The 26,191-nt window shown below is 40.8% G+C and overlaps 1 protein-coding gene across 1 annotated transcript in view; it reads left to right on the top strand.

The window, feature by feature from the left end:
* gria1a (glutamate receptor, ionotropic, AMPA 1a) overlaps positions 1-26,191 on the top strand; it is a gene marked incomplete at both ends in the record, with an annotated part of 95,956 nt that overhangs the window by 8,333 nt on the left and 61,432 nt on the right. Inside the window, one exon of the mRNA XM_083891606.1 lies at positions 18,700-18,939. Coding sequence (XP_083747732.1) covers positions 18,700-18,939 — 240 coding nt within the window. The remainder of the gene's footprint in view (positions 1-18,699; positions 18,940-26,191) is intronic.

The following is a 26,191-nucleotide window of genomic DNA, read 5'->3' as shown; positions in this document are numbered from 1 at the left end:
TCAGTGCACGCACGCACACACACGCGCACGCACGCACGCACACACACACACACAGAGAGAGAGAAAGGGAGAAAGCCTGAGCTGATGTATTTAATGTATTATTTAATGCACCACATCCAAACCTATCACTCCATGTAGCTGTGAACATAAATATGTACTAATAACCCCACAGGGGGGGAGGGGGGAGAAGAGAGAATTGAACTGGCTCTTCTAAGCACTGTAATGCATAAAAGTACTCATTACTCAGAGAAACTGCAAAGGAAATGTCTGTCTGTCTGTTTGTTTTCATGTTTCCCTCCACATACCTCATTTGCTCTACATTTTACCCACATTTCCATCCTGAATATTTGGTGTCAGTTGTGCTTGACTGCAGCTGGGGTGACCGACTTCCACAGGACATGTTCCGAGGGATTACTGCGTGCTCAGTGTGTTATTGAAGAAGTCGGACTGATAGCAGATCACCACTCCCTCCTGACTGTTTGGGACATGACTGTCATTTGTCAAGGAGAAAACAAAGGGGATCATGTTGAGGAGAAAAAAAAGCAACCGATGGTAGTTCTCTTGGGCTACAGTCTGGCAGGTGCTGGTTTGATGAATTAGAAGACTCTGATTTTTTTTTTTTTTTGGTGCCAGGGATCGAGACTGGCCCACAGCAATCAATGCAGATCGGCCAAAACTGCTCTCCCAGCAGCGGAGAGAGATAGAGTGTGGAGCAGAAGAGGGACAGGGATTGACTCTGTGTGTTGTGTGCACACTTGTGTTTTGCCAAGGAAAGAAAGAGGTGACACGGGCATGCAGCAAGGGTGAAGGAAGAGATAAAGGAGATACATGGAAGAGGAAATTAAGCAATCTGTCATTTAATCTCCTTTAACCTTCTGATATGGCCGTCTTTAAGAGCCACTTAAAGGTCCAGTGTGTACCATTTAGAAGGGTTTTTTGGCAGAAGTTGATTGTACTGTGTGTAATCACAAAAAAAAGGTTTTATTTGTAGTGAGGTGTTGGGCCTAGCCATTGTAGACTGTTGAGACCTACTGGAAAGTTATAAAGCCTAGATGAGGCCTAGTCAGAAAAGTTGGGGTCGTAAAAGCCTGAACTCAGGCCTGGTGAAAAGTTTGGGGTCAAAAGCCTAAAACCACATGTTGAAGACAAAGAAAATTCCTGACCCAACAGGGGGTCCAGTCTGTAATGGACACAAGCCACTGCGGTGCATTGCATCAGCAGCAGACAACTGTTCACTGGTGGAAATCACGGAAATCAATTATTTGTTTTCTGTGCCTTTCGTTCGCGCTGCTGCTCAGGGCGGAGCGCAACCGCTCGGGCAAATAGAAGATTTCACTCGATCTGTAAAACTACATACTAACTGGACAAACGCCAGCTAAGCTGTGTGATCGAGATAAATCTCCCGCGCGCCTCCCCTCTATCTCTGTGGATCGTCCCCCTGTGTCCTCAACACAGTTCGTGATCACATAGTGAGAGGAAAACTTCCGTTGATCTGTTAAAGTCGCAGTTTAAGTCGGTCATCGCCGGATATACTGCGTCATTAACAGGAGTTTTCTGATCAGCCTCACTTTCCTTTAAATTTTCCGCGTCACCACTGACTGGTTGACTCCCTCAACCCTCCTCTTTCACTCAGCGCCCCTGCTGGTGAGACGGAGAGCTGAGTGACAAAATCGGAGCACAAGCGGCATCTCACGTTGCCTCGGGGTAACAGCGAGTGACGCCATTTTACGTGAAGTAGTGGTCGTTTTAGTAACCTGGAAGTGGGAGGAGCGTCGACGTGACAACCGTCACGTCAGAGACTCCTCCACTACTTCCTCTCTCTTCCCCTCCTTCTTGTTTACTTTTTGGCGTTGTTTTGTTTACTTCCTAGTTCCCACGCTGTCACCAGCTCAGCTACCAAAGAGTGACACTCCCCCTTTTCTTTATACACACACACATTCCTGCACTCATATCCATGTCCCTTTTTATGCTCATATTCAAACAGTTTATCAGTAGCTAGTTTAGATTAGAGGATTAATGTTTGTTTTTGTTATAATTAAATCCATTTTATTGCTTTAATAAATTTTAACCTTTATCTTAAAGTACTGTTTCTGTATTTTGTGTTTGCTTGTTTGTGACAAGGGTAATTGAAAGAAGCTAGTGTACAACCTCACACCTTCCCTTCCTAAATGTAATCTTAATTAATATTAATCTGATTATTATTAATTAATGATAAACTGATAGTTGAGAGCCATTATAAGGTCGTTAAGTGACAGTCCTTCTGTCATTCTCCTCTCTTTGAGAGGAGTGGTGCCCCGTTTGATATTTTTAAGAAAATGTATAACATAATTAATTACTAACATTAATTAATCATTTATATCCACATTTTCCCACCAATTAATACCTTAAATCACAACAGAGGCAAGGATCGTCCTTTACAGGAGCCGCCACGTTGTGACACCATGTTTCTACAGCGGCCTAAATGGACAAACCACTAAGAGCATTTTTTTGCAAGTAACTTACTATGCAAATGACGAATGATTCCTTTCTGGTGTACAAAGGCCCCTGTGCTGTAGGTACTTGATATCCATGGGAAATGGGAGGTATGAGAAGAAGAATCTGTCATTTGTTACAATCTGCAGTCTCACCATTAGATGTCACTAATTCCTACACACTGAATCTTTAAATGTAACCACAGAAGCCATCCAGCAGCTTGTCATTGGAGAAATCAGCTGTGAAGACAAGAAAAAAGCCCTAAGCAACACCAACACCTGTAGTTCTCCAAATAATCACACAAACATGACAGATGGCTGTGTCCACTCTGTTCCCGTTTGTTCTCATCGCATTTCTCAGCCTGCTCTGATTCTTTCTGTATTCATCCAGGCTCTGCAAGAACTTAAAAGCACAAATCTGTCATCTCTGGAGGAAATGACAATTGCGATGTGGAGGTCTGAGCTGAGACGTGTGGGGCTGGCAATTAGAAAACAATGTGTTTGAGAACGAGGCCCAGGCTTCGTGCTGCAGGGTGGAGGGACGATTACCAGATGATGGCAGTTGTCATGTTTTTGCAGTGGAGACAGAAGCAGAGTCTCTTTTTTGCCGTACAGTACATCTCAGGAGCATCTGTGTACTGTAATGAGGAACACTGCCTACAAGCATATTAAACAGTGTGACATAGTGCAATTGCTCTTACAATGACAACAAAGACTGCTGTTGTTGTCATCCACACACACACAGCAGCGCAGATGCTCACAAAGACCTGCAACAGTTACTTTGTTGGAGAGCCAAACAGGACATGGAAAACAAACCGTAAACAACCGTAAATAGAAAAACATGCAAAGCCATTTACAATTATTCTAGCTATAGAGCTAACTGATTGTATTGTGGCTCAAGATGCAAACGTTGTTTGTGTCAAGTTTATATCTATTTGCATCACTCACTCAAGTCCCAATCAGTGGACAGACGATGGAGTAAACACAAATTATCCTGCAGGCAAAGTTGCTATGCAACGCAACCTAAATTCTCTCCACGTTTGGTGTGACTGCAGCATTAGAGCAGGATGGATATTATTTTGATGTAAATGCATATAGGGGTGCGTTTGCAAACCAATATTGTGAATTTTTGGCAAAAAACCTGTTGACACAACCTTCCTTCAAGCGAAAACAATTGTCCTCAGTAATCTTGGAAATAAAAGTAGGCTCTTGCAGACAGATTTTTCCACATAGGTTGCCATAATTTAAGTTGAATCAGCATTGACTCATACTCATGGATTGTAACTCTGGAAACATATTAAAAACACTATAAATTAGATGCTGTTTGGCGGTAAGATACATGGTACAATTAAATCAATTTATTTCACTTTCATCCAAAACTATTACCCTATGAGTTTTCTTCATCATCATAGTGTATAAATAATAGACAGTGTATGGTTAAATGGATAGATAAAAAAAGGAAAAATTGGTCTCCCATGTAAATTTGGTTTTAATATCAATGTGAAATAACAGTTAAAATAATATGCAATTAATTTGATGGTAGAATAATAATAAACACTACAGTTCCAATCAGGTCTTAGCACAAGTTTAGTGCTTGGGCCTTACTAAAATGTATCTCTGAGGCCACACGATGGGTTGATGTTTGGCATCTTTGCCTCATAGCAGGAAGGTCGCAGATTCACAAGATAGTTTGAACAAACCGAAATTAAGAGAATTCCTACAACTTGTCACCTGTTGGTGGTTTGATTGGGGACCTTGCTGTGTGGAGTTCTCTGTGTTCTCTGTGTACTCCAGAGTACAAAGACATGCAGGTTGGGATTTAGTAGGAGACTCTAACTTGGCCATATGTGTGAATGCATGAGTGTGAATGATTGTTTGTCTCTGTGATGGACTTGTGACCTGTCCATGGTTGGACCCTGCCTTTGGCCCGATGTCAGCTGGAGTTGAAATTTGAGAGTGAATGAATGAATGAAAGTGAATGAATAGAATAATTCTGTTGTGAGTATTTTATCTATGGTATTTCCAAAAGAGCATAGTAATGCTTCAGTTTTTAAGTTGTTTATCAAAGGGATTGCTTTTGCTGGTTCCAGCTTCTCCAACAAGACAATATTCTGCTTTGGTATTTAATGACATATTCAGGGTCTTTGACATATTAATGGTCATTTAATAGAGTTTAGAATTTTCTGCTCAGGTCCCACAAAAACACTGTTCCAGTGGCTTGGCTGGAATTTCTACAGCCAATCCTCATGAATTAGCATTCATCTTGTGTGTCCACCACCTACTCCCTCGCATATCAAGCTCCATCACTTCCTCTGCTGGGGAAAAGAAAGCGTGTGAGCGGGACCGTCCCTCTGCACCTGTCGACACTGATACGCAGATGGGGAGATAATTGCGAAGGGATGATTGTTAAGGAGATAATTGGAGTTTCCACACCCCCCAGAAAGGAATTGGTCTGGGCTGGGTTTTTGACCTGTTGCCCGGGTAAGCATTTATTCAGCATGTGGCTGTGCTCCTTGGCAAACCAGATTGAAAGCGTGGTGTGAAACAGTGAGGAGGAGGTGTGACAATGGCCTAGTGTGAGAGGGTTAGAGACTATGACACAGGATGGCAGAGAGAGAGAGAGATGTTCAGAGCTGAGGGGAGTGCTCTCACACCCTCGATTACCCATTTAATGAGGCGATGCAGTGCCATTGTTTTATTACTTAGAGGAAATAGGAGAAATCTAGATTTCACCGTGTGGTTCCCATTTCCCACTGCTAGGCTGGCATCTGTTCTCTTTTTGCGCAGCAGTCTTCCTATCATCTCCTCTCACAGGCACTAATGCTCCTGTTTCTTCTACTCAACCGCAACCGACTTCGCCTTCTGTCTGCCCCCATCTACATTTTCAGGACACACTTGCATTTTGGCTCATCCTTATTAACCTTCCATTACCCCATGTTTCAGCTAATGTAATCTCTCATGAGTATCCAACACTCTCCAACATTAATCTGAGAACGGTTGGCTGGTCATCTGTTCTCATCACTGCTGCTCCCAGTGGTGGGAGCTTAATATTATAGTGTCTTCCCGTCCACCTCCTTGCTACATTCTACTTTTATCATCTCATTTCCATCTTTGCCTCAACTATTACTTTTTTTTCTTTTTATCAGTCTCTTTTCATCCACGTTCTCTATGATTGTTTCTCCTCTTCCCCACACACACTGGTGGCTGCAGTGACATAAACTCAGTTTTATTGCACTTCCACAGGCTCTAAATCTCCTTTGAGCTGGAGGAGCTGACGCTGTTTATACAGGGGAACAGCGAGTGCACCTCTCTGGAGCTCATCACTCCATGGGGCATATGGGCACTCAAAACAAATGGGAAAGCATTGAGGCAAAACCCAGTCTCCTTCAAATAAAAAAAAAAAACTGTTTTGCATCTTTTCCTGAATATGCAAAAACACCAACTTTTATCAATAAAAGCAAGGAACATCTGTTTGTCTGACTGTTTATTGCATAACTGTCCGATGTGTCACATGACAGGTTTCAAACTTGGCAGGTTACTTCTTAAGGGCATCAGTGTTTTCAGTGCTGACTTTGATGTTGTTTGGGTTAGAAATGTAAGCAATATCAGTAGATATGCAACAGATTTGTCACCCCAGAATATTGAATAATTGGTATGTGTTTTGGTTGGTCCACCATTTTTTACCCCATTCAGCAAGCTTGGCTCCTCTAGCTGCCAGTCTGTTTTGCCAACCAACCAGCTGCTGTACCTGTTCCTCACCGTGACCCAATCAACTGCAACTTGCCTCTTCTTTGAGAAGAGTCAAACCTCATTTTGGAGGAAACAACCTGACACTGAGCTGATCACTGCAAATAAACTTTTGAATCCAAACAAACTCTTCAGTACTAGTACTGGTTTTCAGGAAACCATTGGGTGATTCTAGACTTTTGTTCAATCCCCGCACTTGGTGAGTGTCATTTCACAACTTGGCTGCAGCATTACTACCGCTTTAGCAATTCTTAAAGCTAATTGCTATGCTAACAAGCCTGTTGCCGCTCACTGTCCTAATCCTAATTAGCAATTCCTCCAAACCAATTTCACAGTCGTACCACTGAATCCACTGGACTACTGCAGATTTGAATCTATTAAATGGAAGGACTTACAGCAGAGCATTTGTGAGCAATCATTTGTGAACTTTTAATTATGGAAATTTATTGAAATTATCCATGCCTGGCACTAAGTGGGACATGTTTCTTTTAAAGAGCTGAATCGGATGGTGAGCTGACGAAAAAAGAGACAAAAAATAATTTACCCCATTGAATACAAGCCTCAAGTCTGCTTTCCACAAAAGAACTGTTGGTTTGCGTGATCAGGTTTTTATTTTACTGTACAATTCAATCAGATTTGAAATTAAATTGACAGATTGAAATAGATTTGTTGAACTAGAGTGTTGACGTGCTGGTATATACATTGTTTTTTTGTTTTTTTTTTTAAATCAAAGGATCCATTTTTATATTCCATGTGTGTATTTTTTCTATAATTCCTTGAATACATTTCAAGTATTCCGTTGTCACCCCTCAGAAAAAAAATGTGATACTAACCGCCCTGCCAAATTGGAATAATTTCAAACAAAAAGTCAAAAATATGTAATATTCAGCAACGTTCTCTGCTCAGAGAGGTTGATCACACTCTTGCACACACACACACACACACACACACACACACACACACACACACACACACACACACACACACACACACACACACACACACCTTACTACTTACTACTCTACTTTTAAAGCTTAAACATTTCTTAGATTGTTAGATAAAGCTTTTCAGCTCATTAATAAAACTATATATGTGTGTATACACATGTGTATGTATGTGTATGCGTATACATACATATATATATCTATATATACATCTATATATGTATAGGTGTATATACAAGATTATGTTTACTTTCTGTTGTGAAGTAGGTAAACTACATGACAAGCTCTATAAAGGGAAAATGACTCCTGGTACAGTGACATGTCCATTGTATTATATCTGATGAGCTTGGATTTAGATTACTGTTTAATTTACTGCTGTAAATTTTAGTTTGGGCTCAGATTTAAGTACTTAATATACAGTTAGGTCCATAAATATTTGGATATCGACACAGTTCTCTTTATTTTGGCTCTATACACCACTGGATTTGAATTGAAACGAACAGCACTAACTGCACACTTTCAGCTTTAATTTGAGGGTATTTACATCCAAATCAAGTCAACGGTGTTGAGAACACTTTCTATATGTGCCTCCCACTTTTTAGGGGACCAAAAGTAATTGGACAATTGACTGAAAAGATATTTTATGGACAATTGTGGGCTATTCCCTCATTATTTCATCTTCAATGACACAGGTAAAGGTTCTGGAGTTGATTAAAGTGACATTTGCATTTGGAATCTGGTGCTGTTAACTTCCTATATGAGATCCAAGGAGCTGTCACTGTCAGTGAAGCAAGCCATCATTAGGCTGAAAATCAAAACAAACACATCAGAGAAATAGCAAAAACATTAGGTGTGGCCAAATCAACTGTTTGGAACATTCTTAAAAAGAAAGAACGCACCAGTGAGCTCAGCAACACCAAAGGACCTGGAAGACCACAGAAAACCACTGTGGTGGACGACCCCTGGTGAAGAAAAAGCCCTTCACAACAGTTGGCCAGACCAAAAACATTCTCCAGGAGGTAGGCGTATGTGTTTCAAAGTCAACAATCAAAAGAAGACTTCACCAGATTGAATACAGAGGGTTCACCACAAGATGCAAACCATTGATGAGCCTCAAAAACAGGAAGACAAGATTAGAATTTGCCAAACAACACCTAAAAAAGCCGTTACAATTCTGGAAGAACATCCTCTGGACAGATGAGACCAAGATCAACTTGTACCACAGTGATGGGAAGAGAAGACTGTGGAGAAGGAAAGGAACTGCTCATGGTCAACAACATACCACCTCATCAGTGAAGGATGGTGGTGGTAGTGTCATGGCGTGGGCATGTATGGCTGCTAATGGAACTGGTTCCCTTGTGTTTATTGATGATGTAACTGCTGACAAAAGCAGTCCAATTGAATCCTGACCTGAATCTGATTGAGCATGCATTTCACTTGCTGGAGACCAAACTGAAGGGAAAATGCCCAACAAGCAGGAACTGAAGACTGTCAGTAGAGGCCTCACAGAGCATCACCAGGGATAAAACCCAGTGACTGGTGATGTCTATGCCTTCCAGACTTCAGGCTGGAATTGACTACAAAGGATTTGTAACCAAGTATTAAACAATGAAAGTTTGATTTATGATTGTTTTCCAATTACTTCTAAAAAGTGGGAGGCACATATAGAAACTAGAAAGTGTTGTAATTCCTACACCGTTCACTTGATTTGGATGTAGATACCCTCAAATTAAAGCTGAAAGTGTGCAGTTAAAGCTTGTTTCTTGTTTGTTTCATTTCAAATCCATTGTAGTGGCGCATAGAGCCAAAATAAAGAGAACTGTGTCAATGTCCAAATATTTATGGACCTAACTGTACATATGGCTGGTTTAATCTACAGTGACAGATCAGATTATACCCTATACAATTATGATATGATTATATGGCTGCAAAGTGACTTTTATTACTGTTTCTATAGGACATTCGCCTTTATCTAATCAGAACGATCTAATGTTGCTCCGTAATGATCAATCACACCGGGATTTGTTCCCAAAGCATAATGGAAAGTGTAGTTCTTTATTAGAAGTGGTTTTGTTCCGGTGGAAATAACTTGTTTTGATAAACAGCAAAGGTAAGACAACATTTCTGCTTGAAAGTCAGTTGATGTTTTGCTCTTATTTTGGGGCTGGATCCGTGAATCTTGGTCGTAGAGTGATAAAAATGATACCGCTGGAATCTGTTTGTTCTCCACTGTCCAGCCGACACGTGTTTTTTTTGTTTACATAATCGCTCCGGTGCCGCTTTTCAATGAGTGCGCTTTTTTTCGCCCCTGCTGGTTTGATCCTTTGGTGTTTTAACTGTGTTTCGTGAACATAAGAATGGTTTATATTAGCTTTTAGCTGAGTTTCTGACCTTTCTGTGGGTATGCAGCATGTCTGTGTTTGTTAGACATGGTTTTCATGACGCTTTTGTTGCTGTATCTGACGCTGCCCCCGGTATCGGGGGAAACGGTGAAGAAGAGATAGTTCAAATTAAGTAGACTATTTACGAACACTAATACTAATAAAGTAGAGCTTCGGGAATCAGAAAGAATTGGTGACGGCTTGCCGATTAGTGACGGCACGCTAACTCGGCAATCGTCGTCTACCGCCTGCCGTAAAGAAGAAGTAGAAGAAGAAGAGGTAGGCTAGACCGTCTCATTTCGCAGCATTTGACTTCCGGGTCCAGCTATGTGAGATAGCTTAGACCAGGAGGGGGTTCTATGTAAATGTGATGATTCTGTCTCTTGGCTCTCAGAAGGTGTACATCTTTGAGGCTAAAATTCTCCCTAAAGCAGTTTGAGGAGTGCCTACATTCAAATGACCATATCTTCTTCAAATATTATCTGATTTGCTTGTGTTGGACATTGTTGGAAAGCTTAGAAGAACACTTTCAGAATATGTAAAAAAGCACAAAATGGGAGGGACAAGCTCAAAATGTCCCTCGGTAGACTTGTGACCGGGTTTGCCATGGCTGGCCACCTATGTGCATAGTGTATCATGTCTGTGCTTCAAATATATTACAAGATTCAGAAGATTGAAAGTCTCTAATAAGACAAATGAGACAAATAAAACATATTATAAGGTTGGATCAAATATACAGAAGAATATCTTTGTAGTTACAGGTAAATGTTAAATGTACACAGGACATTTTTTTTAGATCTATCCCTAGATTAAACTTCCTCTTTATTGTTCACTGACCACTTATCACAGCGCATAGTCATTGAATATATTTTCCAGAGCAGATTTTGGGTCATTTTTAAGAGATCCCAGAGAAAACTTCTACTTGCTCATCTGTGGAGACATTCATGCAGACCGACACTCGTGCTGTGTTTCCGTCTCCTAGGCTTCTGTCCTCTGTACAGGAGACTGATTGCGCTGTGTGAGTCATGTCATGTGTTGGAGGGCCCATGGAGTGGGCCTCCCACACCCATCACCTGCGGGATTCTTCACAAGCACATGCTGTGTGTGTGACCCACTCTTGTCAAAATCAGTGAGACCTTTTTTTTTAGAGTGCTGTTAGTGTTGTTGGATGGATGATATCAAATCAGCATTAAGGCCCTGACTGCATGCACATGTGTGAGTTATCAATAGCTTTCTCTGGTCTGCTCATTAACATATAACTGATTAGCCCAGTGGGACGACAGCATGCTCTCTGTTTTTATTACACACATCATCTGACAGTCATTAGCCATGGGTGGCTGAGTGTAGGATCATTGTGTGTCTTCCAGTGTCTGGTGTCACATGTACTGTATATCTCCTTTCAAAGTGCTTTGTGGTTGATTGAGCGACCCTTCACCCTTGCGGAGGTGGTGTATATTACCGCCTGATGTGACAGCAGCCTCGCTGCTCCTATTATACCTCTCATCTTTTGGGTTGCCTTAAACTAAATATGCAAAATGCTTTATCTGCACTGTTCATTTATACATAAGATGGCAAGACCAGCCCTGTCACCTGGATCACATACTTGTCTATCAACATATATATGAAATATTGGTATTATGTCTACATGTCTACATAATACTGATAAAATACATATTATTGCCATGACACTGCCGTCAACCATTGATGGGTTTTTATGGTGAAATCCTCTTGTAAGACTCTAATCACCATGAAAGGAGAGAAGAAAAAAGAGAACATTTGAGCTGATGCAATTGATTAAACTGAAAGTGGATTTTTTAAGTCGTATAAGGCCTTGTTAAGACTGCATTTAACTTCTGATCTACTTCATTGTTGTTGTTGCTCAAGTCCTGCTGCAGAACTGTAGGATTCCACTGCATGTGTGTATATTTGAAAAAAACTGAAGATTGATGTTGTATCGGTGTTTGACTTCCTGTCCCCCTCGTGTTGACTTCTGAATTGAAGCGTTGTGTTCTATCGTCCGGCAAAAATAGAACACTCACGTTTTTTTCTAAGGGAGCAACGGACTGATGGAACAACGAGAGAGCAGCTCGGCAACGGATATGAATTCAGTGGAATTGCAGGGGAGGACACTTTGAAATCCTGTCCGAGAGACCGAGACGTTTGATCCGATCAGAATCACAAATCGAAACCATCTCTTTATGTGGTTTGAGTCAGCTTTGGAATAATTAGATATCGTGATACAATCTGTATGTATATGCTTCAAAATCTGATTTTGGGCTGCAGTCTCAACAAGGCCTAAGTTTCTGATACATAGTCAGCATCTCACCTACAGGTGGGCTAGGATCAAAAGAATTGCACAATCTACATAATAAAATCTACATCAGCAAACGTAAGCTGTCTTAAGTGTATGTTCACATCTTTAACTCGGTTTTAGACCTTGTCTGACAGCAAACTGAACGTTAGGTCACGTTTAGCTCACAGGTCAGGGGGGTTGCTGGTGAACTGTCGATCTGTACGTTTGTGTTACAAGGTTTTCAAACACAGGACTCATAAAATAACATGACTGAACAAAGACTTGAGGAAAGTGATGAACGACTGCCTGACAAGCTGTTTCTTCCTTGGGGCCAAAGCTGTGATTGACATGTGAGATTTTGCTGTCTTTTCAAATATCGTAGTGATTAAAATTCTTATGGGACAATTCGTTTGAAACAAAAAGACTTGAGATGTCACCTTGGGTTGTGTGCAATTATCATGGGCATTTTTAGTAAATTGTGGTATTTTAATTTACAAAATGATGTATTCAGTAAAACAAACGTAGTGTTTCTCAGTTAGTGTTATGAAACAAATGGAGTTTGATTCCTCGGGCTGAAAAGCTGTCTGAAAGCTGTGGTATTGTGTTGATATGGGTGACAGTGGGCAGATATTATGATCCTAGTTGTATTTGTAGAAGTGCTGTGTTGCTCTCGGAAATCTATTTGTCAGGGTCATGCTGAGGTGGAGGACAGCCTCACTGATGTAGCTGCTCACTGTTCCTTTGTAAAAATCATTATTCATTGATGCCAAAAAAGAAAAACAACAGGATTTCATGCTGCTGGAGTTCGATGGTAAAAAAAAAAAAATACACAGAATACAGAAGTGTGTGTAGTTGATCAGTGGGTGAAATGAACGGCTTCATAATTGGATATCATGTTTTGTGAAGGCACTGGACATGCCAGTCCACAGTGGTGCAGCTCTATTAAAGAAAGAGACGTTTATGGATGACTGAACAAAACCCATCCAATCAGTATGCTCCCTCCAGCTGATCCCAGCTTCCTACTGCTGCAAAATTTCCTCTGACCTTAATGTTGCAGGATAATAGCATGTGAGTCCCAAAGGACAGTAATAGTAGAACATTTATATTCCTCCTGCGCGTGTTTGTGTGTATGAGTGGGGGTACATGTTCTGTGCAGTGTCTTTGTACTGTTCATATGATCACATGAGTCCGTGGGCTTGGAATACATGTTTACTGAATGTGTTTGTATTGATTTTGACTCACCTGGGTGTGTATCTCCTCAAAAGAGCATTTGAAAATGTGTCTTGCATCTGCTCTCTGTACAATTCAGTGTAACTGTATTGATTTTCCTTTTTAACACACACACACATATACATGTATATTTTTTTTTTTTACTTATCAAGCATCACAGAGCTATTGAGAATAGAATCACTGATTCACACGGAAGAGCTGCCTTGTAATATCTCTGTACTATACACAGGATGAGAGCTCCAGTGGAGCAGCAGGGAAGCAGCACAAGGGCACCTTGACAGCATCCATTTACACATACATTTGCCAATATGTCAGGCAGATACTGATGTTTAATTAAGCAGTCAAATTCTTAAGCAGTCTCACTTTAATATCAGAATATGTTTTCCATCCTCATGTTTGAAACATCTTTGGCCTCCAGTCAATTTGAATTCTGAAAAATAAAAAAATCTATCAAATTCCAGCTCTATTTTTAATGAGGTTGAAAGCAGATATTTTTAAGGCCAAAGCAGTGTGGGATTTATTATTATTATTATTATTATTTTTTATTTTTTATTTTTTTTTAATTGTGCTTTTTTAACATTCATAGCTGGTAGGAAGCATGTAGAATTGCCTCTCCCTCTAGCAGCCCTCCCATTAGGGCTGGGCGGTTCACACCGAATATATTGTTTGTATATTTGTTTCAATCACTGAACGAAGCCTGTCATATTTGGGACAAGAGTCGGGACCTTAAATTGCTTGCACAAAACTTTTGATCAGCACTCAGCATTTGTTTGTTTGTCATTTAAACCAGTATGAGCAGAGAGCGTGAAGCATTGTTGGCATGGGGCGGGAGAGAGAGAGAGAGCTAGTGTGAGAGAGTGAGATCTGCGCTCTTGGTCATTAGTTCATTTACTTATGTTTGTGTAGGTCATATGTTGTGAAATATGTTTAAACATAAATAAACTACATCTACAGGTAGTTATGTCTGTTAGTTTGTCCTGTTAGTGACGTCATGCTGTCATCGCCTGACAGTCTGGCTGATTGAAAGCCCCCGGATGCAAATACTATGAGAATATATTCGAATATCTGTGTTTTTTTAAGAGGGAATATTCAAATATCATTTTTGAGCAATTTTTACAGCCCAAGTAAGCATGTCTTGGAATATCAAAAATGCATGGGGAATTGTTTAAAAACATGTTTATTTGCACAGTAAATGTTCTGTATTTTGACTGTGTACTGTCTACTGCAGTAATTCTCAACTAGTAGAAAATGCTGTGGACACCTGATTATGCATGAAATACCGTCAGATACCGTGAAACCGTTTGAATTTTGAAAAATACTGTGATATATATTTTTGGTCATACCACCCAGCCCTACCTCCCATCATCCACAACTTCAGATTCAGGAGCAGCTGTCATAAAAACACGCTCTGTGCAGCCGGCACAGACACGTCTGTCATTTGATATTTGGCTCATGCTAAACAGAGGAACAGCTGCAGGGCACAGGAAACACAGAGCAGGGAAGACAGTGGGTGCATGATTTGTTTCTGACAGCTCCTCCTGTTGTGCTAGTTTCACTCCCTTTAGGATTTGAGTTTTTATCTTCCCTCTTTTCCTGCTGACCAAAAGATCTGAATGAGTGGATTTGCATTTCACTGAATGCAAATCTACTCATTGTTCAGTCAGAGGAAACGTTTAGATCTCAAAGGACAGTCCCAGTGAGCCGCCGTACGTCTCTACGCTGAAGGGTTTTGTTGACTTTTGGAAATTTAGCGTAAATAAGAATGTGGTGCAGTGGAAGTGCCCTGCGAATCATCCAAAATTTCAGATATTATCCCAGGATTTTGCAACGCTGAGTCAGTTGTGCAAATAAGCTGATTCCTCAAGGGGGAAAAATAATTATGACAAAAAAATGTCCATACACTTGCCCAATTCCCACTCCTTTCAAAAGTCGTTTAGCAGCTCTGAGCAACTGTAATTCCTGCTGTTGCCTGGGCAACCCCAGTCATGCCGCCATAGCAGCTGTAACTGTGACAAGAGACACAGAATGCCAGGGTGGACAGGTGTTGCTGAGGTCTTAGAGGTCACTTAAGGTGTCTCTGCCCTACCTTGAATGTCATTACACTTGTGGAGTATCACTAACAAGCTTCATATACACACAAACACACACACAACACAACATGCCTCTCTTTCTTTCTGCTGTCTGAGCTGTCTGTTACACTAATATTCTGTGTCACGCTCATGTCTAACCAGACGAGCACCAGGTTCTCTTGCCAGCTCGGAGCAGGAGGTCTGTGCCACATGGCTTCTTGTCCTTAGACAGAGTGAAGGTGTGAGAAATGACTCCTTTTCAGTGAAATATGGTAACCTGCTGCAGGCCAGCATAATGGGACACTGCACAAAAAGTCAAACAAGCCATCATTACCTTTTATCCAAGCAGAACATGGGGACCACTGCATGGAAATTGGTCCTAGAAAATGGTTAGGTGGAATTCACTGTCTGCTGGTGGAGAGAATAGCTGAGAGAGTGTGTCCATTTGCCAGTGAGAGCGTGTGCAGACCATGAAAGCGAGATAGTTCTGTTGCTGAGCCGGTGTGGCAGAGCGCAAAATGTCTATTTCAGTGCTTTTTTAAGTGGGGTGAGTCACCAGGCTTTTGGAGCATGTGTTTGCATGTGTGCGTGTGCACACACACGTATGTGAATGTGATACAGCTCTCACTCTCCATTTGTCTCCGTCTCACACACACACACACACCCGTGCCTGCCTGGAGGGTGCAGGTCTGTGACAGGTTAGGCGTTTTGGGTGAGGGCCATTCTCTCGCTCCGTCTTTGCCTCAGCTCCTAGCAGCGGGCTGGCCTATCGCACCAGGCAGCGAGTTCAATCTGTTTGGAAAATACTGAGGCGTGTAAGGCCCACAGCGAGGTTGAAAACACAGAGGACATACTTCTGACAATAATGCAGCGAAGCTATTTTGAGATATTAGACGGTGTGACGGAATTGAGAGTGTGAGGAGTGACGGGCGGGCAATGGCGGGAAGGAGAAATGGACAGGCTGGGGGAAAAAAGCTAATGAGAGATGGTAGCTGTCTCCTGCTGCCAGTAAAATGTCAATGGAACCCTGGGGATGCATTGATTAACCTCTCTACTCCTAAGCTGCCTTCACCTCCTCCACCTCTTGGTGAAAGCAAACAGAGTGCTGTTACACAGATGGACCAAAAGGCAACATTTGCATATCAGTGAGTGGTTGAATTCACATAGCCATTCGTGTTATTTTTGGCTGACGATATTGAATTGGATTGCACTGAATTTGTTTATTTCAACATGGGGTTACAAGTAACTTGTTCCATTTGTGTTGCATTAGAGTGTAGTGCTTGTTTGTTACATTGTAAAATGAGCTTACACAGTTCTGATTCAGCTCCACACGTGACTTTGTGTTTCTCTGTATTGCAGTATTTAGATGACACGTTGCCCAGCAACCTTATCAAGTGTTTCTTTTAATGTCAAGACAGACAGAGGCAACAGCAAAGTTACATGAGTAAAACAAGATGGCAGCAAACAGGATACAGTATGACTGGAAATGCAAAGAAGTGCCTCCAAAAAATTCCGAAGTGAATTTAATGGGATAAACACTTCTTTCCTCACATGTTCTTGTGCTGTCGGTCTGTTTTCAGATGGACACGGCAAGCAAATATTGTTACTTTATTATGCTTATTTTTTTTCTCTGTTAAATGATCCAACATAGTTAAAGTTATCATTCTAATTTCCAGACAAAAAGGTTTTCATATCATTTTATAGCCTTTTTAAATTAAATAAAATTACAAACCCAAAATCAAATGTTTTTCGATGAAAGGACAGGAAAAATCTGTGTATTTACACAACAAAGAAGCTGGGATCAATCAGCTGATTACTGGTATCATTTCAGCTCATATTCCTCTTCCACATGAGGAAATATATTTCAATCTAATTTAAAGTAAAGCAGCTTAGACTTTTATATTATGTTGCAGAAACATAAATTGACTAATGCTGTGAAATCGACCGTAGAATGTTTAAAATTACCATTGTCAACACAATTAATAGTGCATTACATTGATTTGTGATTTGTAGACTTGTATCAGCAGAACACATGTAAATTGAAGGCTTGAACATTGATCATTGTATTAATTGTTAAAAAAAACTCTCTAAAATCGATCAATTCATAGTTGCAGCCCTACTGGTTACCTCAATTTTTCACGATTACTACATGATAACAAAAAAATCATTAAAATTATTTATAATATATAGTACTGGGCACTATACAGCGTTAACGCATGACGCGTTTCCATGGCAACTGACCGGAGAATGACGCATGTGACGTCATGTTTACGTAACTCCCGATTGTTAAAATGAGTCTCTGAAGTAAAGTCCACTCTGCTTGTTCTTCACGTGAGGCTCATTTTCAGGCAGAAAAAATCAGAAAAATCACACCCCTGTTTGTCATTTCAATATAACATGTTCTGCATTGAACCATGTGAAAATATCTCACCCACCATCAGGACAGCCTCTTCACTCCCACCTCCCCGCTCCAGACAGCGCAGCTGCTGCTGATGAGCCGCTGCCTGCCTGGTGTTGACAATCAGGGAAAGTGCAGCATGATAAATCAGGGAAAAAATCCAATTACTATCCTGAAAATCAAGGATGCACACCATCAGACCATGCTCAACCCATATCCAAAATCTTAACCCTAACCACCCAAAAGGGTGATCTGACTAAGGGTCAGCGAGATATGCCTGTCACAGACAGACGGACACACAGACAAACATACACAACTTGCTTTATAGATAGATGTACGCCAGAGATTTGTTTACTGTTGAATGTGAGCTGTCATGTGACCGAGACTGTCTGGACTGACTGCATTCTGATCACACGACCACAAGGTGCAGCCCAGGATGGCCATTTTGATATTTTTAATAGCCATTAAATGTTTAAGTTTTTAAATAATAATTAATCTGTGTAACAGTTCACAATACTTGTGCCTCCTCACTGACTCACCTGTCACATCAGCTCATTCCCCTCACCTGCTGTTCCACGCCCCTTCTCCTCACCTGCAGCTCATTAGTTCCCATCGACATGCACCACCTCACGCTCATCTTCCCTCTGTCACATTGTCTTGTGTTTTTGCCAAGTTCTCCCTGATTCTTAGTTTGATAGTCTACAAGATCTGACCTGTTTCATGTTTTTTGTTTCTTGGATTCCTGTCTGTCGCTTATTGGACTTGCTCGCTTGTTTGGACTGACTGTATTTTTGACCCTGATTTGTTACTGTGAGAATTGATTTCCTTTGAACCGATTTCTGCCCCCGTTGTGCTTTCTGGTTCTTCTCCCAGTTCACCTCACAATCTGCCTTTTATAAACTTTTTTGGATCCCCAAACTGGGGAGCGCGAGAGATACATTATTCACCACACATCTAAATCCCTGCACTTCTGCTTCTTCTCAACTTTGAGCTTACTCCGCACTTGAAAAATCGCACATAAATGTTTATGTTTGCTGTTGTGTCTGTCCTTCCCTTTTTACACTTTTTTATCCTCATATTATCCATCTAATCATCTATTTATTCTATAATCCTGTGAGGAAAGTCCAGAGAGTAACTTTCCTTCTCGTCTATTCTCTTGTTCACAGTTTGCTCCCAGTTCTCTAAAGGTGTGTACGCCATTATTGGCCTGTACGACAGAAAGACCGTCAACATGCTCATGTCGTTCTGTGGAGCGCTGCATGTGTGCTTTGTCACACCTTCCTTCCCGATCGAGACGGCCAACCAGTTTGTCATCCAGCTGAGGCCTGAGCTGCAGGACGCCCTGGTCGGTGTCATCGACCACTATGGATGGAACAAGTTTGTATACATGTACAGCTCAGATTCAGGTAGGAAATGCATTTTTTAATTCTTCTTCTTGTTATTATTATTATTATTGTTATTATTACCGTTGTCGATCATTGTAGTGATTTTCTGTGCCTTGCAAAAGTATTCACCCCCATTGAATTTTTACGTATTTTGCTTTTGTTTGTTTTTTTATCTGAATTGTATGTGACTTACAGTAGTCTAAGTCGGTGAAGTGAAATGAGAAAAACATAAACATAAAACTATTTTTTAGAAATAAAAAACTGAAAATTAGCATGTGCATATGTATTCACCCCCTTTGTTATGAAGCCCATAAAAAGCTCTGGTGCAACCAATTACCTTCAGAAGTCACATAATTAGAAAAATGATGTCCACCTGTGTGCAATCTAAGTGTCACATGATCTGTCAGCACATATACACACCTTTCTTGATAGACCCCAGAGGCTGCAACACCTAGGCAAGAGGCATCACTAACTGAACACTGCCATGAAGACCAAGGAACTCTCCAAGCAAGTGAGGGACAATGTAGTTGAGAAGAACAAGTCAGGGTTAGGTTATAAACAAATGTCCAAATCTTTGAAGATCCCCAGGAGCACCATCAAATCTATCATAGCCAAATGGAAAGAACATGGCACAACAACAAACCAGAGACTGGAGTATCTGTCCACAGAGTTGGACTATATGGCAGAGTGGCCAGAAGAAACAAAATGGCACATTTGGAGTTTACTAAAAGGCATGTGGGATGAAATGCATGGAGGAATGTGCTCTGGTCTGATGGGACTAAAATTGAACTCAAAGAAAACGCTATGTCTGGCACAAACCCAACACATCACATCACATCACCCAAAGAGCAGCATCATGCTGTGGGGATGTTCTTCAGCAGGTGGGACTGAGAAACTGGTCCGAGTTGAGGGACAGATAGATTGTGTTAAATACTGTTGTGGAAATTTCTCTGCTGCTGGTGAAGAATGAAATAGAGAACTTCTGCCGGCCCACAAGGTTTTATTTTCGTTGCAAGGAAAAGGTCAATCTTCACAGGAGTGATCCTTGCTCATTGGATCTGTGATTGCCGCAAAAGGTGGTTCTACAAAGTATTGACTTTTGGGGGTGAATAGTTATGCACAATGACTTTTTCTGTTATTTTGCCCTATTTGTTGTTTGCTTCACAATAAAACAAAATCAAAATCTTCAAAGTTGTGGGCATGTTCTGTAAATTAAATGATGCAAATCCTCAAACAATCCATGGTAATTCCAGGTTGTGAGGCAGCAAAACACGAAGGGGGGTGAATACTTTTGCAAGGCACTGTATGTTGTGGAGATGTAGTCCATAATTGTGCCTCGGCCCGATGAATGCTACAATCAAGGGTATGTTCCACAAAATAAGAATTAAGGTATCCAAGATATCTGAGAGCGTTGCTCATCCTGGTTCATCCTGGTTTAGTCCACTGCACAAAACCACAATCCAGGAGCATAAGGTGTGGCTTGCTCAAGCCAGGAGTAACTAAGTACACATTCACAACTTTTGAAGACCCTGAGGTTGATTGCAGATTCATTGATGCATACCGCTTATTTTTTGCCAAGCAATGGGAACATTATGCAGAGATGAAACACTATTAACCGCTGTTCAAGATGAGAGAAATAGCCTGGTAGACAAGAGCAGACAGACTGAAGTAGCTTAATATTACAGAGCTCATTTGAGCAAAATAACTGTTGTCACCTTGTTGGTAATATTGATCAAACTGAGGTGAGCACTATGGAATTTCATATAAAAAGATAAAACATGTTTTTCTCAGTTGTGCTTGTTTGTTTTTGCAAAATGAGCTCCTCACTTACTAACAACTGCTCCACTGAAATCATCATATTTGCAATTCAATGAGTTGCTTCTCAGAGTTGTACATTCTGCAGTGGAAAAATCTCCTTCATGTTTCCCTGAGGGATGTTTGATGCAGATCTGTGTGCAGTCCAGTCACCAATCGCACGAGGGGGAAAGCTGTGATGCTTTATCCTACTGTGACTGTGAAGGGAATGTGTTTTGTGGAATCTGGAATTGATGTTACTGGCAACATTGTAGAATTTTTAATGTTGTACGATATTCTCTGGGCAGAGAAGGGGATGAAGATGTGAGTCACTGACATTATCTGAAAATATACAGATACACTTGGGATAGTGCATCAATTCGTGCCTATATTCATATTTTCCACATCTCCAATCTAAGAAACTAAGCAACTTGTAAAGCTGCATCTGTGGTGAGGTGAGTGCACAGCTTTGTGCTGTGTGATGCTGACTTTTGGGATCAAGCAGTCAGCACAGGTAATTGATACCATCACCACAAAATCAATACCTCTCGTGCAGGTACTTGTCAGGAAAAGCCAAGGGGTCCGACCTCTTTCTCATCTGAAAGCCCTTCTAAGTATCAAAGATAAAACATCATCCAAAAATGGGCGTATTATTTACATACATTTTTATGTTGTTGTCCTGATCATTTTGCATTTCAAGTCCTCTCGACAACTGCAATAGAAAAATGTTTTGATCAATCCATTGACAGCAATATGAACATCAGTCTTCGTTAAACCCACATAAGAATAATAAAGACTATTACAATGAGGTAATTTGTCTGTCACAATTTAATGTGTGCTGATTAAACCGAGGTAAAACACATCCAGAGGATTATGAATAACTGTAACTCACATTTATTTCCAATCGGAGTGACAGCTGACTGAGCGGATTGAGCAGCAGGATTAACAAATCCCTGACTACACACAGCAAATCTCCATGGTCATTTATGTGTCCCTGCTTTCCTGCAACCAACTTGTTCAGCTGAGGTTAATTGACATATCCTGACAATCCCTTATCTCGGATTTGTTGAACAGCCACCCGATTGGAGGAGCTTTGTCGATTCCGACTACATCATGTCCGAATGATTAGGAGAAAACACTGAATATTGTCATTTTCTGATTTTTTAGCTTCTTAAATGTGAATATTTTCTGGTTTCCTTGATCCTGATAACAAAGAAATCCTTAAAACTGAATTTTGGACAATAACAAGACATTTTCGAACATCGTCATTTACAAGTTTCAAAAACACTTTTTCACAGTTTATTGACCAAACAATTACTCAATTCATTGAGACTGAGATAATAAATGACAGTTTATGCACACTGCATAAACATATCAATCATAATACATTGAACCTTTTATTATATATATTTATATTTTATTATTTTGATATTGAAGAAATGTACATCGTCATCACTTTTTTGGTCTTTCAGTGTTTCGTCATTTCTTTTAAAATATGTATTTCCTACCATTTCTTCAGTACAAATACAAGTTCCACAAAAACAGCTTCAGTCTGTACCAGACCATTAGTGGTCTTCAGATTGCCATGGCGACAGCAATGGGGTCAATTGTTGCCATTGTGCAGCAATGAACAGCCATCAGAACATTTCTTGTCAACTGTCGTCCACGTATACAGACAGCGGACACAGAAAAGATGTATTGACCTGCAGAGTCTAGCAGATAGAGCTCACAATGGAACAGAAGATTAAGCCTTTCATCCAGCACTCCTCCATGTTAACTCATGTCACAACAGTTTTCTTTATAGCAGAATGTCCAAATAAAGCGCTGCAGTTTCAAATTTAAACATCTTCATAGCGTCCTGCAGAGGCAGACAGAAATAAAGCAGCACACCTGTCAGCCTCCTGCTTCCTCCGCACACTCCCCCATGTAGCCAATCAGCTGTAACTTTCCCATAATTCCATGCCATCAGTACCAGGTGCTCTGATTTTTGGCGCTTGACCATGTGTATGTGAATGTACATGTGCGTGCAGGATCACCCCTTAGTGACTGAGTGGTAGGATGGAGCCAGAGAATTCCATATCAGTAGTCTTCGGTTGCCTGGATACTGTGCGGCAGTCACCTACTGGGTTATTTTAAGCCTTTAAGAAACATCATATTGAGTTGTGAAGAATTTGTGTTGTGCGTGTGTGTCTGTTTGTGTGGGTGTGTGTACATGTCTTAAGTAGGCTGTGTGGACCAATGGTCAAACAAACCTGTCTTTTTGTGGACATTATTACCTTGTCATTGTGGGGACATTTTGGCTCGTCCACACATCTTTAATGGGCTTTTTGAGGATTAAGACCTGGTTTTAGGGTTAAAATTGGGTTTCGATTAGGCATTTAGTTGTGATGGTTAAGAATTATATTTAGTCATTTTTGCACACACCAATTCGTGATACAGTTGAGGCCAGAATTATTAGCCCCCCTTGTGAAATGAGACAAAACACTTGATTTCTCTCTGGGAATGACCATTAACAACAAGTGTTTATATTGCATTTGTTTCCAAAATAACAAAGACAAAATGTCCACTAAGTTTGATTAGAATATTTTATTGATACACTGAATGGAAACAAGAAAGGGCAAAAATGAGACGTCCAAAATGATTAGCCCCCTGCCCATTAATAGTCAATAGTGTACCCTTTCTGAGCCACAACTGACAACAACCTCTAAGATTAGTTCTTTACTAGGTTGGCGCAAGTCTCCTGAGGGATTTTGGCCCATTCTTCCATTCCAACTGGTCCAAAGTGTGTGGTTTCCAAGCATCAACATTCACCTTGAGCACCTGCACAGATTCTCAATAGGATTGAGGTCTGGGCTCTGTGCGGGCCACTCCAGGACCTTGGTTTTGATATCCTTCAGGAACTGTTGGACCAATTTCGATGTGTGCTTCAGGTCATTATCTTGTTGGAAGACCCAGAGACAACCTTAGGATAGACTACAAGCAGATTTCTGCATATTATTCCTAAAAATTTCAACATAATTTTCTTTTTTCATGATGCCATGCACCCGAACAAGGCCCCCTGTGCTCGAGGCTGCAATACAGCCCCACAGCATGATACTCCCACCACCACATTTAACTGTGGAAGCTGTGTTCTTTGGGTTGAAAGCCTCTACCTTTCTTTGCAAAACATATGCCACATCCATGTGCCCAAACAGTTCCAGTTTAGTCTCATCAGACCAAAGCACAGACTTCCAAACTCATCTTTACCTTTCAAATGTTCACGGGCAAACTTCAGTCTTGCTGTGATGTGCCACTCTTTGAGTAAAGGGGTTCTTCTCAGACGATGGCCATGAAGCCCACCATGATGAAGAGCCCTCACAACTGTGTTCCTTGAAACATCAACTCCAGAAGAGGCCAGGTCAGAAACAATCATATTGGCAGCTGTCCGGGGGACAATTTTCCTATCCAGAGTTCTTGAAATCTTGCGCTTACGACCACGCCTAGGTTTGTGTTTTCCTGAATTTGTCTCCTTGTACTTGGCAAGGATGCAACGTACAGTGGTTCTAGACACTGTGAAACACTTGGAAATGGCAGTATAACCTTCCACCTTCTCATGAGCCTCCACAATCTTCTTTCTGAGCTCAAGACTGATTTCCTTTGTCTGGCATGATGAGTAAAAGTAATCCCTCTCAATGTGCACAGGTGCCCCGTTCCTTGGAGTCCTTTTATGCTGATTGAATGCTTAGGTGTTGCCCGGAAGCCAATTGACTACATAGGGGTGGTTTGAAACCTGACTGTTTAATTAGGTGTGTTTTAAAAACAAAAATACACATGGGGGCTAATATTTTTGACCACCCTATTTTTCACTATATTTGATATAAAGCAAACCTAAAACTTTATTTTATATCCAAAATGTACCAAAAGCTACTAAATAGCACTGGCAAATGTTTGATTATATCAAGTTTTATCAATGCTGCAAACACTGGGAAGAATTTTAGGAAAATGTTCCATACTTCCTGGGGGGCTAATAATTTTGGCCTCAACTGTAAATGTGCATATAATCCTTATTACACACCAGTAGGGAATATATACAAGCCAGGAGCAGTGGCCAGCACTTATCTATGCCCGGCAAATAATGGGTTATTGGGTGCCTTACTCAGGGGCAGCCCTTGGCCCGGGATTGAACCAGCAACCTTCTGGTTAAGATGTCCAATATAATATATTTTGATATTCATATTGTTTTAAGTGCTTATCAGAGTATCTGATGGAGGATAAAGATGTAGACATGCTTCATGCCGCTTTATCACTTTCTCATCATCTTCCTTTTAACATCTGTCTTGCTGTCTTACTGCACAGCATCTGCTAATAAATGTGCCTCTTGTTCTTATTTTCAAAAGACAAGAACGGGAGAACACATTTGACAGGCCATTAAACCAATCATAAACAATATTCAGGTAATGGCTTCCCCAAGTGTTGTTTTCGCTTCTCTTGATTGCCTGGTTCCCAGGTTCTCAGTGTAATGCCTCTGGCCAAAAAGGTGTTTATGAGAGCCTGATTCTATTATGATATTATTCTCTTCCAGGATGCCTTTGGAGGACCATTTTTACCTTGGCTAGTTTTACGAGCCTCCCTGTCACACTGGCTCTGATTTATAGGGCAGCATTAGGGCACATGGCTACATTTAAAGAAGAGTATATTTAATGCATACACAGCCAACCAAAAAAAGGAAGGAAGGAGGGAGGAATGAAAAAAAGAAAAAACACAGATGGAGGATTTTGAAGAGATATGAATTGTAGTCATTCAACAACACTGGAAACATTGAAGGATAGTGCACTCCAGCTCTGTGTAATGCATTATGCACAAAACATCTTCATTACCAAGTACTAATGAGATTCAAGCACTAATTTTAGTGCATGTTGACTGCTGCCCAGCTGTAAACTCAGGTGCTGGAACATGATGTACATAATGCACACGCAATTTCTCAAACAAAGGAACACACAGATGGTTGGAGAGATGAAAGATGATTAAAGAGAAGGACCAAAAGATTTGAGAGATAACAAAAAAGACATGGCGTATTTCTATAACGTTGCTGTCCATGGTGCTGAAACCACCAGCCCATGACTCCTTTTCAGTGATGTTTGTATTTTCTCCTCAGCAACTAGAGTGCATTCATGGTCGTGATTAACTGGTTCCTGTGTTTCCGAGTCTATCATCTTTTCACAGTGACTATTGAATCTGTCAGTGCAGAGGATTACAGTCATTCACTTATGAGCAACATTGAAAGGAAGGAAACACCATGGAAGGTGTTATGTCTCTTTGCACCTTTCCGTGCATCATTTCTCTTCAACATCCCTTACATATTTTTCTGGGTGTCTAATTTATATACCTGTACTGTATTGTGGTCATATGCGGAGGTGAACCACCATCCATCTTTCTATTGCGTAATGACCTGGTGTCAAACAGGCAGCATTGAGAGCAGCTGGTGTGCATTCTAATAAAG

The sequence above is a fragment of the Microchirus variegatus genome, assembly GCF_963457635.1.
Source record: "Microchirus variegatus genome assembly, chromosome: 6".
NCBI classification, from domain to species: Eukaryota; Metazoa; Chordata; class Actinopteri; order Pleuronectiformes; family Soleidae; genus Microchirus; species Microchirus variegatus.
The sequence above is the reverse complement of the archived record's forward strand: the minus strand, read 5'-3'. Positions and strand labels throughout refer to the sequence as shown.